Consider the following 13806-nt stretch of genomic DNA (forward strand, 5'->3'; position numbering starts at 1 on the left):
AGCAGTGCGCTTGATTTGCCACATGGAGCAGCGCGAGAGTAAAGCATGAGGGAGGGGCTAATAATCGGCTCAGTCATTTTTAATGATCGTTGAAAGCCCAGATCGTAATCGTGATTAAAATTCGATTAATTGAGCAGCCCTAGATGTAGGTATACCAAGTGATATCAGGGGGCTGAGAGAAGAACTCAAGAAGATGTCGAAGATGAAGGCAACAGTGGTCCTAGTGGTAATCGGAGTACTCTCGTTTCGTTACCCCCCCCCCCCCCCCCCGCTGGGCAAGTGACTCCAACAGATCACAGGAACAACATCCTTAAGCGCACAGGCCTCTGGTAGAGGACCCAAGCTTGAAGGATAAATAACGCCCTCGGGGGAGAGGGAAATTTAAAAAATATATATATTTATTTGTATGTATGTGGTGTGATGTTTTTATTTTTACATCATTTTTCCACAGGTTGCAGTTCTACTAATAGACACGCAGGGAGCGTTTGACAGCCAGTCTACCGTTAAAGACTGTGCCACACTATTTGCCTTGAGCACCATGACCAGCTCTGTGCAGGTCAGTCATCTTTTTTATTTCTAGTATATTCTAGTTGTCACATAAGAAACTCTTTAATTCATTGTGATAGTATAACAATAGAATATACATTTTTATCTAGAAATTATGGCATCAACATTATGTGTGTTTCAGGTGTACAACCTTTCCCAGAATGTTCAGGAAGATGACCTTCAGCATCTCCAGGTCAGTATCAGCCTGCAAGACAGCTTTACTATTTCTAGACTGAATCCTATAGCATAAACCCAATTCTCCAAAAAGTTGATTCTGTTCATCTGGACATAGCGTTTTGTGAGAGAAACGTTTCGTCACTCATCCAAGTGACTTCTTCAGTCTCAACTGACTGCAGGTTTCCCCAACCTTATAAACAGTACATTTGCATAATGACTGAAACCAGCCCACTGAAGGAACAATGGGCTGAGAGGTCAGTCAGCTGAGACTGAAGAAGTCACTTGGATGAGTGACGAAACGTTTCTCCCACAAAACGCTACGTCCAGATGAACAGAATAAACTTTTTGGAGATTTACTTTCCTAGATGATTGAGAATGCATCAAGACCCCATGAACCCAATTATTTAGGTTATTTCTTATGTTACATTATTTCAGCAACAATTAAATGCATCAAATTAGGGTTGTAATGATTTGAGTAATTCAAATAATTTGATTATAAAAAAATACTTGACAGAGCTGTGTGTTAAATGACACATCATTTAACACACAGCTCTGTTGTGTGCTAATGTGTTAAACGATGTAAATGCGAGCGTGGGTTGTACTAGACCATATTTATTTAGGCTTTCATTAAAAACGTTTTACGTTGAAAGTGAAATAATATCAAATGTTGTTGTCATTTTAATTGCGTTAATATTTAAACATATATAAGCTTTTTCACAAGCCAATAAAAAAGTATGGTTCAGTAAACCTGAGGGTCGTTAGATTGGACACTGAACTGTTATTAATATAATTTAACATCTACACATCAGCAGCACAAAAACCTTGCATCAACCCACATAGCAAAATTTGTATGGCCCGGATCTGGCCCACACAATGTGCTTACACATGGCCCACATACCGCAAAGAATGACGGCCCTTTGGTGGCCCAGACCTGGTTTGCCAGAGGTGAACCACACATGGGCCAGCACAAGGCCAGTTAGAGACACACTGGAGGTCCTGTGCTGGCCCATGTGTTACCTCTGGCAAACCTGATCTGGGGCACCATTCTTTGTGGTATGTGGGCTGTGTGTAAGTTGTGTGCAGCCACGGGCCAGTTGCAGACACACTACTAGCCCAGTGCTGGCCCAGAACAGTTTCAGCTCTTGCCCCAGATGTCAGTAGGTGATCTGCTCTACCTCATGAGCTACAGCCACCCAGTGGGAAACATGAGTAAAGGGCACCATGATCGGAAGGTCGGGGGTTCGATTCCACTGAACAGCTACCCTGAGGTACCCCTGAGCAAGGTACCGTCCCTACACACTGCTCCCCGGGCGCCCAATGGCTGCCCACTGCTTCACTGAGTGAATGGGTTAAATACAGAGAGGAATTTCCCCACGGGGATCAATAAAGTACACTTTCTTCTTTCTTCTTTAAACCTCACTAGGTTTTGGATAAAGTGTATACTCACAAACCTGTCAAATCTGCATTTGAAACGTTTGCTACCATATAGTGCTGGGCCATATCATATTGTTCACGGTAATACCGGTATAACGTTGGGCAATGATAAGAAAATGAAATATCGCGATAGAATATGGGTAAAACGCGCATGCGCAGTGCCTTTGTTTGGCGGAAAAAGCATGGTGGCGACGGAGTATGAGAAGGGCGAAAGTGGATCGTTGAATGAAACAGATGAACCAGAATTGGTTTGTAAAAATGCTGCAACTTCAGTGGTGTGTAACTGGTTTAGCTTTCATCCGTCACATACACAACAAAGCACTATTTTTGGTAGAGCATGCTAGCGGGCCGTCGTTATTACCGTTTTTTTTTTTTTTGGAAAATATGGCACACTTAAAATCAATCCTTTGATTTTTCTGAAAATCGACAGTGCCCTTATAATCCCGTGTGCCTTATGTATGAATTCTGGTTGTGTTTACTGACCTCGAAATGATTTTATGCACACGGTGCTCGAAAATCTGTCAAATGTTTTAGTACGACTTTGCTAAGCTACGAACCCGCACCGCTTGATGGATTGTCGGAGCATTACGGCTATCATAGGCAGGCGCCTCGCGGAGTGATACGTTCTGCGCTGTGTGTATAACGTCTTTTTATGTTTTGTGGATATTATACATGGTTATGCTGAGGATATGTCGGCCAATTTCCACTTGAAATGCCTTTTGGTTAAATTGTCAGCAAGGAATTTGCATTTGCTCTGTAAAATTTTTATATAACTTTAATGCATATAAAAAACAGCTGCTTGTTTAAGTGAAAATACATTGATGTTTGTTTGTTTTTTTGCACTAATAAAGTTGTGGAGTTGTAAAGTGTTTTGTCTAGTGTCAATTATATTGTCAGTTATATCGTTATCGCAAATTTTCAAATGTATATCATGATAATATTTTTGGTCATATCGCCCTGCTCTGTTACCATAGCAGTATAGTATTGCAACATGGCATTTGGGTCTTCTTACTAAAATGGGAAAATAGGAACATAAATAGTGCCACCATTGCCAGACCTGGCCCACATCTAGTTGACATACACCCACCCATGACACCAGTCAGTCAGAAGTGCCAGCTTGATGCCGGATCTGGACCAGATCTGGGCCAGACCTGTCTGTTATGTGGGAAAGCACAGGGTAGACTTCAGAATGCTCAGTTTTCTTCATAGCAGCCACCACATTCCTTTAAAGTCTTTTAAAGGCTTGAAGACACAAACTCACTCATTCCCTGCACACTTAAACTTGCAGACACACATGCACAAAAACTCATAATATGCACACACACCCTTTCAGAGCTCTTTTTTTTCAAAGCTGCCTTTCAGAACTCTGATTAAAAGATGGAATAATCAAGAGATTACTCGATTACTAAGATAATCAATAGCTGCAGCCCTACATCATATCCACGCATGAAATGGACAAGCAGTTTATGAAAGCTGCAGTCTCTCCAAACAAGATAAGGTCAAATTTTTCTGTGACAAGAATCAAAGAAAAAAACAAACACCAAATGAAAAAATAATTGTTTAGCACTCTTTTTAAAAATCACTACAACAGCATAGGAAATGGCCCAGAAAGGTTAGTTTTTTATGTGCTTCTTTTCTCTGACCCTCTGCCTCCCACTGAAGTATCCCTCTGAAGTTTAAGAGAAAATGACAATTTTTCCATCGTATAGATCTCTTGTACAGAATGTATCCAATCTTCCATCGTTGGTGGTTCAAGCTTAAGCCATTCCCTTGTAAGAGGCTTTTTACTTGCGGCCAGTAGGATATACAAGAGTCTATTATCATTGGAATTCAATTTATCCACTGGTACATTACACAAAAATATGGTCTCAAAGGTTAAAGGAAAAACAAATGAAAACACATTTTGTAGATGTTCATGGATTAGAGACCAATACTGGCGAATAACTGTGCAATCCCAAAAAGATTTGGAAATGGTTAGCTCCATCTCCCCCACATCTCTAACATGTGTCACCAGTTCCCCAATATCTTTGTTAAGCAGGGGTGATGAAAAATCTCATAATTCTTTTCCAGCAAAATTCACGCCAAACATTAGACCCAGTGGTAGCCCACTATATCTTGCATGTGTGGTCCCAACACTCCTCTGTAACTGACAAATTACCTTCTTTTTCCCACATTGCTTTAATATACACAGTGCTGTCGTTTTTACACCGCAGGATGCTGTTATATAATTTGGAAATGATTTTGCTTTGCGCTCCAGATTTGGTTAATAATAAAAATGTTTCTACAAATTGTAATTCGTTTAGGTTCACTTTTAATTTTTGATTAAAATAATTTCTGACCTGTAGATATCTAAAGAAGTTGTCTGAACCTAAATCATGTTTACGTCTTAAAAAGCTAAAAAAAAAAAAAAAAAGCTCAAAGCTTTGGAATGCCCCCTTGTGGACAAATGAATTAGTTATACCTTTTGAAACCCAGTTCTTGAATCTATTATCGTAATGATTTGGGGGTAAAATCTGAATCATATGCACACCATCTTAAAACCTTGGAGCCCTTTTCCAAACCGCGAATTCTTATTACTTCTTTCCAAGCAGATATCATTATTTGTAGTATAGGTTCGTCTGCCACGTTTATGTCCGATATTAAAGCTGTAACTGGTATTCCTTTAACTATTGTTCCTTCAACATCTTTCCATCCGGCGTGTAATCTGGACAACAGAGACATATCCATGGTCTTAACTGAGCTGCACAATAATATTCTCGTAGACAAGGAAGCCCACGACCTCCCTTTTCTTTCTTTAGTTTGAGTGTTTTATATTTAACTTTAGCTTTTTTCCCGTTCCAGATTTTGACAATCCAGTATTTTGACAATATTCTATCCCATGCCACAAACTGTTTTTGTGGTATGGCAATCGGTAAAGACTGAAACAAATACAGCAGTCGGGGAAGAATATTTAATCTGATTGATTCGATCCTGGAGTGTAGGTCCAGAAACGGAATGGTATTCCATCTTTGTATATCTGATTTTATAGATTCATTTATCTGGGCATAGTTGGCACTGAACATTTTGGTGAAGTCACGGTGTATTACCAACCCTAGATACCTAATGCTATCTGCATCCCATTTCCATTTATAGCAATTCTTAATTTTGACTGGTGGTTCATAGTTTACAGTTAATACCTGCATTTTATTTACATTAACCTTATATCCCGAAAAAGAGCCATACTCTGATAGCATGTCCATGATTTGGGGGAGTGCCTGTAAGGGAAAGGATATTGTTAAAAGTAAGTCGTCAGCAAGTAGTGCTAATTTCTGTTCCCCTCCTGCCGTTCTTACTCCAGTTATATCCTGTCTCTGCCTGATCCATTGACTTAATGGTTCTATAAACAAAGCAAAAAGCAGTTGTGAAATGGTTCTTTATTCTATGTATAGTCCTCTCTGCTTGTTGCTTCCTAAGTTTAAGAAACAGGAGTCTTAATGATTTCCTCCCTACCTCGCATTGCTGTTGTTTAATAAAAAGACCTTTTTTCTGTATGTCCATTGTGTTTAGATTATCTTTCTTTTTTTTATTATATCAGATTTAATATCATCATTCAGCGTCACAGAGTGTAGATGTTGTAGCTCTAACAATTTGTCTTCTAATTGACAACGGTTTTCCCACCTTGATTTTATAATGTAAGAGGATATACTAATTATTTTTCCTCTAATCACTGCCTTCAATGCATCCCATAATATTCCCGGAGATACCTCCTCATTTTCATTATACTCTAAGTAAGTTTCTATTTCTTTTTTCAAACTCTCTTTAATATTTGGATAATTTAAAATGTTTGAATTCAACCTCCATAAGGTTAATCTATTTTTGCTATTCAGGCAGATATCAAGATAAACCGGCTTATGATCTGAGATGGTACAAGCGGCTATTTCACAGCTTTTAATTCTAAATACATAGTTCTTAAACACGAGAATATAATCTAGCCTAGAATATACGTTGTGCGGAATTGAGAAATGGGTGTACTTTCTATCATTTGGATGAAAATCTCTCCACACATCTAGTAGTCCAAAATCGTCCATAAAATGCACCATTCTTCTTCCAGTATTCCTCTGATCACCTTTTCCGTTTGAAGAATCTAGTTTGACATTTAATGTGACATTAAAGCAAATGAAAATTCCCTGACTCCTTGTTGTTGCCAATTTCAAAATCTGCCTATATAAGGACTAGTCACTGCCTGGGGGAATATACACATTTAAGAGAGTAATCATGGTACCCTCAGTCTTACCTGTTACCAATATATGTCTACCTTATATGTTCATAATTCAAAGCTGAGGATAACAGAATCGCCACCCCCCTTCGCCTCCCATAACTATGAGAAGAATAGAAGGCATGTTTGAAACCTTGTTTGTTAAGTTTTGCCTGGTCTTTGTCAGCTAGATGTGTTTCCTGCATCAGAACAATTTGGGCTTTGTCCCTTTTAAACTTAGATAGGGCTTTCCACCTTTTCACTGGACTATGTAAGCCATTAATATTAATTGACAAAATTTTTATTAACCTGCTACTCGTCTAAATTGTAATTTTCTGTGATTATTATCTGCACACCCTTGTAAAAACTAAACATAAAACATATGAAAAAAAGTTTCATCAGAAAGGAACAGAAATCAAAATAAAATCTTAACTTCCGAGGTAGAGGTCCCTGAAATGGACCCTGCTTCACCTCGAGAGGCAACTTCCTCATCAGTCTATGAAGGAGGCTCTCGATGGCTTAGGCCTCACCATAAAGAGCATTCATGAGAGAACCTATTTATTTATGTATTGTACACCATATAGTAAACTTAATTGTAAAGGGAAACAAAGTAAGTAGACCTCAATTTTCCGAGGAAGAAGGTACCGTCCTCCTGAAGGCTCAGAGTTTTTCTTTGTAACCGGGATCGCGTTTCTTGTTTGCCGCTGCGCTCACTGGTTCTCTGCTGACCTTACTCCATGTTAGCTGCTTCAGTTCTTCCAGAACTATTTCAGGTGTTATAACGACGTTTACAGCATAACCTCTACTGGCCATATCTTCGGTGGCTTCAGCTGCAGTGTTGTAAATTTTTGTTTTATCAGTACAGGGAGTGCAGAATTATTAGGCAAGTTGTATTTTTGAGGAATAATTTTATTATTGAACAACAACCATGTTCTCAATGAACCCAAAAAACTCATTAATATCAAAGCTGAATGTTTTTGGAAGTAGTTTTTAGTTTGTTTTTAGTTTTAGCTATTTTAGGGGGATATCTGTGTGTGCAGGTGACTATTACTGTGCATAATTATTAGGCAACTTAACAAAAAACAAATATATACCCATTTCAATTATTTATTTTTACCAGTGAAACCAATATAACATCTCCACATTCACAAATATACATTTCTGACATTCAAAAACAAAACAAAAACAAATCAGCGACCAATATAGCCACCTTTCTTTGCAAGGACACTCAAAAGCCTGCCATCCATGGATTCTGTCAGTGTTTTGATCTGTTCACCATCAACATTGCGTGCAGCAGCAACCACAGCCTCCCAGACACTGTTCAGAGAGGTGTACTGTTTTCCCTCCTTGTAAATCTCACATTTGATGATGGACCACAGGTTCTCAATGGGGTTCAGATCAGGTGAACAAGGTGGCCATGTCATTAGTTTTTCTTCTTTTATACCCTTTCTTGCCAGCCACGCTGTGGAGTACTTGGACGCGTGTGATGGAGCATTGTCCTGCATGAAAATCATGTTTTTCTTGAAGGATGCAGACTTCTTCCTGTACCACTGCTTGATGAAGGTGTCTTCCAGAAACTGGCAGTAGGACTGGGAGTTGAGCTTGACTCCATCCTCAACCCGAAAAAGCCCCACAAGCTCATCTTTGATGATACCAGCCCAAACCAGTACTCCACCTCCACCTTGCTGGCGTCTGAGTCGGACTGGAGCTCTCTGCCCTTTACCAATCCAGCCACGGGCCCATCCATCTGGCCCATCAAGACTCACTCTCATTTCATCAGTCCATAAAACCTTAGAAAAACCAGTCTTGAGATATTTCTTGGCCCAGTCTTGACGTTTCAGCTTGTGTGTCTTGTTCAGTGGTGGTCGTCTTTCAGCCTTTCTTACCTTGGCCATGTCTCTGAGTATTGCACACCTTGTGCTTTTGGGCACTCCAGTGATGTTGCAGCTCTGAAATATGGCCAAACTGGTGGCAAGTGGCATCTTGGCAGCTGCACGCTTGACTTTTCTCAGTTCATGGGCAGTTATTTTGCGCCTTGGTTTTTCCACACGCTTCTTGCGACCCTGTTGACTATTTTGAATGAAACGCTTGATTGTTCGATGATCACGCTTCAGAAGCTTTGCAATTTTGAGACTGCTGCATCCCTCTGCAAGATATCTCACTATTTTTGACTTTTCTGAGCCTGTCAAGTCCTTCTTTTGACCCATTTTGCCAAAGGAAAGGACGTTGCCTAATAATTATGCACACCTGATATAGGGTGTTGATGTCATTAGACCACACCCCTTCTCATTACAGAGATGCACATCACCTAATATGCTTAATTGGTAGTAGGCTTTCGAGCCTATACAGCTTGGAGTAAGACAACATGCATGAAGAGGATGATGTGGACAAAATACTCATTTGCCTAATAATTCTGCACTCCCTGTATATTTCACCTTAAGCAGGGCTGGGAAGAGAGTCTGGAAGGGGATCTGCTGCTCTTTCAGAATCTTGCGCATCTCTACATTAGGGCTGCCACAAACGATTATTTTGATAGTTGACTAGTCACCGATTATTTTTGCGATTAGTCGACTAATCAGATCATGCATTCATTGGACGTAAAACGTACAGCTTATTGCACCAGCATGCTCTTATATAACTATCATTAGCTTACAGCTTTAAGTGTGTAAGGTATGTGCTAACTAAAAATAAAGACAAGATGATAGTTTATTAAATTTTGATGAAATCTGCAGATTGTTTCAGTGGAGTTTAATAAACTCAGCCGTCTGCTCCTTGCTATCTAAAATATAACAGGACACCGGAGTATATTCTGGAGCATCTCACACTTCTGATAATCAGTTGTCTGCTTGACATTTATTCAGCTGTGTAAAAACTATAACTTTAATCTCAGCCAAACCGATTTACTCAGGAACAAATAAAATACTAAAAAAAGCCAAACAACAACTTTTTTAAGTTATCTAAGTGGCTTATATATCATATTTAACCTGAGTAGCGAAAGATGGCGGTGGGTTTGAAAACGATTTGCCGGGAGTCCGGTGTTCTCACGGGCTCTAGTGAGCCTTGAACCCCGGCTAGCTATCGAGCTGGTGGGTATCAGATGTCTCCGAAAACGTCGGAGCACTTTTGAAAATATGTGGTGTCCTGATAAACTGAGCAGATATTTGAAGTTTACACAGCTACATTCTCGCCTGAAAATATGTTAAACGTTTATTTTGTGACCCAGAAAGAATAATAAGAGTAATATTAAACTAACTAGCTGCCGCCATTGTTGGAAACTGAGCAGGGCCACGCTATGAATTCTGGGACACAGTTTCTTCTTCAGATTGTTATTCTTGATGTTAAAACAGACCCTGACAAATAGCATTAAGCATTGCTTATCGAACAATCAGATATGCAAACAATTGTTCTTGTACTTCTTGATATTTTATAGCTGCTTCTGTTTTCTAGGCTTTTTTTGCTTGTTTTGTCTCCTCAGCTCTTCACTGAATATGGACGACTGGCCATGGAGGAAGTCTATGAGAAACCCTTTCAGGTCTGCCATACTATGGTCATTGTCCTTAAAATATATAAGGGAGGTTTCTTTTAATTTTAAAACAAGCTTTGCCTTGTTGTATCAGTACTTGTAAAGTCATGAAAGGAAAACATTTTGTCTTCATGTCTGTTCCTGGTCAAAGCTTCTAACAATCTTTTTCTTCATACCAGCACATACTGCTTGAGTTTTAACTGTTGCACACTCTTATCCATTTCTAGATGTTCTTCACCTGAAAGTCACACATTGATGTCCATGCTGAATAATAATTTAAATGTTGTTTTTTAAGAGACTGATGTTCCTAATCAGAGATTGGAGTTACCCATATGAACATCCATACGGCCTGGAGGGAGGGCGGGGCTTCTTGGATAAACGATTGCAGGTGAGTTGAATAATTAAACCCTAACAGCCTGACTTAATAGATCAACAAAGTCACGTGGCAGTGGATGTAAAGCAGGTGGAAACTGCCTACCTACTATATATAGAGGCAATCTTCTGTCGAACATCTCCACGGTTTTTTACATTTCACATTGTTTTAATTTGTTTTAAGTGCAGTAAATCAGATATTAACTGAAGTGCCTGGCTTGTGTTCAGGTGAAACAGAACCAACACGAGGAGCTCCAGAATGTCCGCAGACACATCCACTCCTGCTTCTCCAAAATCAGCTGTTTCTTGTTGCCTCACCCTGGCCTCAAGGTGGCCACCAATCCTCATTTCGATGGGCGGCTCACAGGTATAACAGAACTTGTAATAGCAAAGGTCAGTTCATCTTCTTTTCGTGTGTATGTTCTCTTCCTCACCCCTTGGAGGGTGGTATTTCTCTGTTCCTCAAGCTGGGCCCTCTCCCGATTATGGATGCTCCTGGATTGTTGCTCTGGCACTAACTAATCCTTGCCCTCCCTTTTTTTATTGCTCATCGACCCTCAGGATGCTTAGCTTTGGGTGGAGACCTGAACATTGTGAGGAGTTTTTGTGTTTTGACATCAATAGCGTGGCCACCTTATTATTCCAGCTGTGCTGTAGCCTCTGAATGTTCTGCGCTATAGATTGATATTTACATCAAAAGCTGTGCGAGAAATAGCATAATCACAAGTAAATCTGTCCATCTGTGCAGGTATTGATGATCACTTGTGCAAGTATATTTTCGTGCACAGAACTTGTGCACAAAGACGGCATCTCACACAAGTGGCTAGTTTATGAGGGCTGCTCCATTATGCTCTTGATGGTAACTCTTTGTTCTTGAAACCAAATCAAGCTCGCTCAAATCACCTGAGTTTTGACTGTATGGAAGCCCAAAAGAAAAGGGGTCCTAATGTGATTGTTCACTTTGGACAGTTAAGGTTATTGTGTTAAATTACACTGTGGAAGCAACACAAGAACTGTTTTAAACCACTGTCTATGTACCATTTACGATTTTGAAAATGACTTTTGCCAAATTAACTATCAGCAGTTATTGTTTGTAGTGTAGCAGTGGAAGTAGTGAAAAGTGTCATAGGTGTCAGTATTTTAATGCTTTAATCCTGAAAATCTCTCAGAGCAGAGGTACTTGCAAGGGCACAAACATGCAGGATGTCTTGGAAAGTAGAAACTCTTCCTTTTTTATCCATGGCTGCTGAGTTCTGTGTGTGCAGTTTGTTGAATTTATGCGAGTGGAGGAATATGTAATGTAATGTTATGTTACATGTTATAATATGTAACTATGCATGCATATAGTAGTAGTGAACAAACAGAGAAAAAATGCCGTGTGATAGATGTAGCAAAAGCAACTTCAGGAAGAATGAACAGAAGAAGCTCGAGAAAGGAAACACGCTGAGAGAAGACCTATAGAAGACACTGAAGGTGAAGGTAATCGAAACACTCAAGCAGTGACCCCCAAATTTGGGGAGCGGCTCTAGCACATTCCAGGAATTATATCAGGTTTCTGTGTCCAGAAGAGCGCAGTCCTAGGATAGTTAGGATAGTGCATAGGATCCTCGGGCTCCTAGGCCCGACCTGAGCTTAAAGGACAGACAGTTTGTTTCTGTTTTTGTATGTAATAATATAATATATTGGCCCGGTGGCGCCAGTGTCCGGCAGCCTCGCCTCTGTCAGCGCGCCCCAGGGCAGCTGTGGCTGCAATGTAGCTGCCATCACCAGTGTGTGAATGTGTGTGTGACTGGGTGGATGACTGAATGTAGTGTAAAGCGCTATACAAATACAGGCCATTTACCATTTATTATATATTGGTAGGAACACTAGAGGGGTGAAACATCACCTTCTAGTAGATAGAGCAGTCGCACAAAACTTCAAGACCAGACTGACCTCATCCTGGATCGATTTTTTTTTGTTTTTTGCAACTCAACCAGATGCTTTTGGTAGCCATCAACAGTATTTTGGGATAATTCTTCTTGAATTTTGTGGTGAAGATTGTACTGAACTAATCAAAGCAAATAAAGAGTGAAATGACCCTGGGTAAGAGGGTGTAGGTATGGTAATCAGGGGCAGATATGAATATAATGATGAGCTTTGACTGTTCTGCTTTTTAGAATAATTATTCAAAGTGTTTTGTATACGTTTTTGTAGCCAGCTGTAAGATCAATATTTAAAATGTCGATGATCAACTCTTCAATCTGTTTGGCAGGGAGTGCATGTTTATATGCCATCTTTGTGTCAGTGCAACCAAATATTACAACCCAAAAATAGTTTATAACTTTTCACCATGTTTTTCTGTAATGTTAATTTTTTTTAGATGTGTTAGCTATTATGTGTCATTTGTTGTACCCTTTGTTTGTTTGTTTATTCTAATGTGAATTTCAATTTACAGACTGTGACGATCTAATTAATATAACACCTAAAAACCTATATTTGGTCAAGTCTTACTTAAAATGCGAAAATATGGATATAAAGGAACAACTTGGCTTGCTCAGGAAATTATTTATTTGCAGGAGGGATCTAATTGACCCCTCAGGGATAAACATGGAATGCACACAACTCAGTGCTTCTCCACCAGGAGAAGCTATTATACACTTTTTTTGGGGTGGGGGGTAAATATGTTTTTGGTGTGTCACTCAGATATTGATGGGGACTTCCAGAAGGAGCTGCTGAACCTCGTTCCAGCGCTGCTTGCTCCAGAAAATCTAGTGGAAAAAGAGATTGGAGGAGTCAAAATTACCTGCAGAGATCTGCTGCACTATTTCAAAGTGAGTTTACTCGTCAGTAAGTCATCTATGTAAGACTTGGTTGAAAGCCACAGAAAAAGCTATCCGTTTTGGTTGATTGTATTGTCAAATTTCTAAAAATGTTCCCTACCCTACTGCTGTATTTGCAGGCCTACATGAAGATCTATCAGGGAGAGGAACTCCCTCATCCCAAATCAATGCTCCAGGTTGGTTCAGCTCCTTCAGTTTCACTGTTAGATGGCTCCATCTCCTGGACAGTTTACATTATGATCTGTAATCAGAAGAGTAAGTGTCTCTGAGGTTAAGAAGTGAATGGCGTCTGTTTATTATGAAGATTTTACATCTTCAATCAAGTATCAAGTTGATACATTTGCTTTAAAGGAAAACAACAACACCACATGCCTCAGATCAGGCTGCACTCAATCTCAGTTTAATTAAAAACTTTCTGTATTGATTAATGTGTGATAAAGATTGTTTCTGCACAATGTTTTGTCCTCTGGTTTTTAGGCAACAGCTGAAGCAAATAACCTTGCAGCTGTAGCAGGATCCAAAGACATATACAACAAAAGCATGGAGCAGGTAAACATATGGCATTTTGAGGGACATGGATTTAAGCTGATCTGGAGAGTTTGAGATCCAGACACCTCAGAACTTGGATGTCAGACTAAAGTGATGTAACTCCTGACTCTCAATTCTGATTGATTTGTGAAGAGTACACATATAACCAC

At 39.7% G+C, this 13806-nt stretch overlaps 1 protein-coding gene across 2 annotated transcripts in view; it reads left to right on the forward strand.

Moving 5' to 3' along the window:
* LOC113024715 (atlastin-2) overlaps nucleotides 1-13806 on the forward strand; it is a 39298-nt gene that overhangs the window by 16396 nt on the left and 9096 nt on the right. For both annotated transcript variants that reach the window (XM_026172001.1, XM_026172002.1), the window contains exons 4-11: nucleotides 452-556; nucleotides 689-739; nucleotides 9867-9923; nucleotides 10210-10302; nucleotides 10515-10653; nucleotides 12972-13099; nucleotides 13228-13284; nucleotides 13586-13657. In XM_026172001.1, coding sequence (XP_026027786.1) covers nucleotides 452-556; nucleotides 689-739; nucleotides 9867-9923; nucleotides 10210-10302; nucleotides 10515-10653; nucleotides 12972-13099; nucleotides 13228-13284; nucleotides 13586-13657 — 702 coding nt within the window. The remainder of the gene's footprint in view (nucleotides 1-451; nucleotides 557-688; nucleotides 740-9866; nucleotides 9924-10209; nucleotides 10303-10514; nucleotides 10654-12971; nucleotides 13100-13227; nucleotides 13285-13585; nucleotides 13658-13806) is intronic.

Source organism: Astatotilapia calliptera, chromosome 6 (assembly GCF_900246225.1).
Source record: "Astatotilapia calliptera chromosome 6, fAstCal1.2, whole genome shotgun sequence".
Classification (NCBI taxonomy): Eukaryota; Metazoa; Chordata; class Actinopteri; order Cichliformes; family Cichlidae; genus Astatotilapia; species Astatotilapia calliptera.